The 3,468-nt window shown below is 44.8% G+C and overlaps 1 protein-coding gene across 2 annotated transcripts in view; it reads left to right on the top strand.

The window, feature by feature from the left end:
• Nucleotides 1-2,654: 2,654 nt before the first annotated feature.
• The window catches only part of TMEM150C (transmembrane protein 150C), a 90,364-nt gene continuing 89,550 nt past the window's right edge, over nucleotides 2,655-3,468 (top strand). The window contains exons 1-2 of one of the 2 annotated variants that reach the window (XM_017854743.1): nucleotides 2,655-2,888; nucleotides 3,187-3,364. In XM_017854743.1, coding sequence (XP_017710232.1) covers nucleotides 2,876-2,888; nucleotides 3,187-3,364 — 191 coding nt within the window. In that variant the 5' untranslated portion in view covers nucleotides 2,655-2,875. The remainder of the gene's footprint in view (nucleotides 2,889-3,186; nucleotides 3,365-3,468) is intronic. The other variant, XM_017854742.1, reaches the window with a different exon arrangement.

The following is a 3,468-nucleotide window of genomic DNA, read 5'->3' on the forward strand; positions in this document are numbered from 1 at the left end:
AAAAACAAATTGACTGCCCAAGAGAAAGCAAATGAGCAAGAATATAAAATTTCTTTGTAATTCTAAATGTTCTGTAGTGGTTTCAGTTAGATAATAAATTCATTTATATCAGGAAAAACTACCCCCCTCCTCCCAACTCAGATAGATGGATGTTTGTGTTGTTCACCAGAGTTAGGACATCAACCTTGTAGAACAACATGGGGTCGAAATCAGGATGCCTCATTGTGGTTCTGTAGAATGTTGATCTCTCTGAGTATGGATCTCCATTTGACACAAAATTTTACAAAGTTTGTGGCTGGCATCTCTTTCTGGGCCTTACACTCTATTTCTTTCATGCCCCAGTCTCTAACTCTGTGCTTGGCTCTTTCCTCACAGCCTGAATCATTTTGGAACATATCAACAGATTATTTAAAGGTACAAAATGAACATTTGTATGTATTTTTTAAAAAGACAGCCAGTTGTAATCAAACTCCTTACCATCGGTAGGACACACACGAGAGTTCTGAGATCAGAGGAAGAGAGTTCACATATGAGAGGGCAGAACCAAGCTCAGTGGTGTAGGGGTTCTTGGGAACAGGGGGAGTGCTGCAGGTGTTAGACAGAGAACCTAAATCCTTCACCACCAATAGCCATTCCAGAGATGGCCTTTGAATTGGAGGCAGAAGTGGACAGAACCTTTATTCAATGTCACATTTTACAATGGATCAATGTGACAACCTCCCAAGTGATGCCAAGGAATAGCACATTCTCCGAGAGCTAGCTTCCTATAAAAAGGAGTAAGAAGAGGATGTAGGAAGATCCTCACAAATATGTGCTTACCTCATCAACACAACAATTCCTAACTCTCACTCCCCAAATACTCAGGACCAACCTGCCTTGGGGCCTTTACTGGTCTTTGTGAGGTAGAAGCAAGTGCTGGCTGGAAGCTTTCAGAGATTCATTTAAAATTCATCCCCCCGAAAAAATACACAAAAGAAAAAAGAGACAACCAGTTCTGGAAAAGTATTTCAGTCTTACACCCATATGTGATTTAAAATATCCAAGGTCATATTGAGTACATGGTGGACAACAAATTTTAACAGATGGAATATCAAGAAAAAGGCACAGAGAAACCCGTGTTTTGTTTGTACTCTCGAAGCTTCACTCGAACTCTCATGACATTCACAGAATCTGCTTATAGCAACCAACTCTCCTTCATGGCCAGCATTTTAACATACAATTTCAGCTGGTATTATCACTGAAATGAATTACATTCCTGACTTTTTGGGTTTATTTGGAGATGAAGGCGGTGGTGATTTAGTGGTGCTGAGGAATGGCACTGAGCCTGCGATCCTCACAAACTCAAGTTGGTTTTTTTTAGGAAACACAGGCCTGGCTCTAAATGAAAATGAAAATGTTGAAATAAATTAAACGTGGTGCAAGGGCTCTCAATCCTTCCACAAAAAAATGGGGGAGGGGAAAGTAAGGACGTTTTACAAATTGGGAGCCCTATTCCCAAGAAAGGCAGTGACATGGCATGGCCATGTCAGAATCACCTACAGTTCTTTGTCAGAATACCTATGTTCTGGTTTCCCCCACCATCACCTCCAATCAGGTTCTGACTCTGGGTCTGAGGTGAACCCAGGCATCTCTATTTTTTCTAAAGCCTCCACTGGTGATTCTAATGTAAAAACAGAATACCACTTCTGTGTTTGAGGGACAGCTAATTATTTGGCTGGATCCAGTTCTGAAAGAATGAATTGGAAGGTCTAGCTAGAGGACTCTTTCCATTATTGCAGAGAGAAATGAATGGCATGGGGACAGGGAGTAGATGTATTATCATAGGTGGGGCTCATGGATGGGCCTCAAGCAATTCTTAACTTTGGGGGAGTCAGACCACTTTGAGGGTCTGATTCATGTGTAGTTACTCTCCTCAGTAAAATACACATAAGCTAATTCCCACAAAATAATAAATTCATTTATATCAGGAAAAACCACCCCCCACCCTCCAACTCAAATAGATGGATGTTTGTTCTGTTCACACAAACTGTTCCCACAAAATTAAGCATATACTTTCAAGAGCGTCTAGACTCTCTTGAAGTTTTTGCTTTTGCTGTTTTAATTGAATGGATAACTGTCCCACTCATTAAAATAAGGAAAACAAGAGAAGGCAAGATCCCTGGTCTCAGGAAGCTTACAGTCTAGTAGCCAGGAGAAAACAAGAAATCAATATACAGAAAAAAAAAAAAAAGAATCAATATACACATAGTAGACGATAATCACAAGAATTGTGGGAAAGGCAGAGTTCTGGAACAGAACATTAATTGCAGAATTTGAACATGCCGAATTGGAGAAGATTCTTAGAAACACCCGGTTGGGACGGGCGCGGTGTCTCACGCCTGTAATCCCAGCACTTTGGGAGGCTGAGGCGGGCAGAGCACTTGAGGCCAGTTTTGAGACCAGCCTGGCCAACGTGGCGAAACCCCGCCTCTACTGAAAATACAAAAATTAATCGGGCATGGTGGCTGGCGCCTGTAATCCCAACTACTCAGGAGGTTGAGGCGGCAGAATCGCTTGAACCCGACAGGCAGAGGTTACAGTGAGCCGACATTGCGCCACTACTCCAACCTGGGCGACAGAGCAAGACTCCGTCCAAAAAAAAAAAAAGGAAAAAGAAAAAAGGGAATGCCTGCTTGGAGAGACAGCAATTTAAAGGAGACAGGTGTGGTACGGAAGTCCCCAGAAGAATGGAGGGCAGACTGACAAAGGCGGATTGATAAAGGAGAGCCCCCTGTGGGAGGCCAGAGAGGCTGTGTTTGGAACCTAGGCTCATGATGAGCCTGAGATAAAAGTGGCATTGATCCATGCTGCTGCAAGAGGTCACTGACATGGTGCCATGGGGTCCCATGGTAGGTTGGGGGTCTGGGGTGGGGGAAGCTGTCAAAACGCTGATGAACATAGTTTATGACGGACTCAGACGAGACCCGGAGAGGAAAGCTGCAAGCTGGCGCTGGGAGGGCGGCTTTAGTGTCTGCTGTTCATTGCCAGGGTCAGAAGTTGGCTCTGTGTTTGTTCAACAGGATGGTAAAACAAAAACAAAACAAACAAACAAACAAAAAAAACGCGGGACAGCGCTGAGTGGAGGAGAACTACATTCAGCCAATGGGCATGAAAACGAATTTTAACTGCTTTGTGCAAAAACCCTAGGTGTGCGGACGAAAGGGAGCCACGAAGAAGGTTACAACAGGTCAGGAATAAATAACCACCAGGCGGAGGATCCCAGATTCCGTCCTTCCTTTTGTTGGATGAGGAGTGCCAGGCAAACGCGTCCACAAAGGCTTCGGAAGGAAGCGGCTCGCCTGTCCACACCCGGCTCCTGCCCCGGGTGACTATTAGGGGCCCCGGGGGATGGCATAAGCCCGAGACCCAGGGGATCAACTCTCCCCCGAAGGCCTAGCAGCGGGGACCCCAGAATAAGTCGGGGCGGGC

Source organism: Rhinopithecus bieti, unplaced genomic scaffold, assembly GCF_001698545.2.
Source record: "Rhinopithecus bieti isolate Rb0 unplaced genomic scaffold, ASM169854v2 scaffold_38123, whole genome shotgun sequence".
Lineage (NCBI taxonomy): Eukaryota > Metazoa > Chordata > Mammalia > Primates > Cercopithecidae > Rhinopithecus > Rhinopithecus bieti.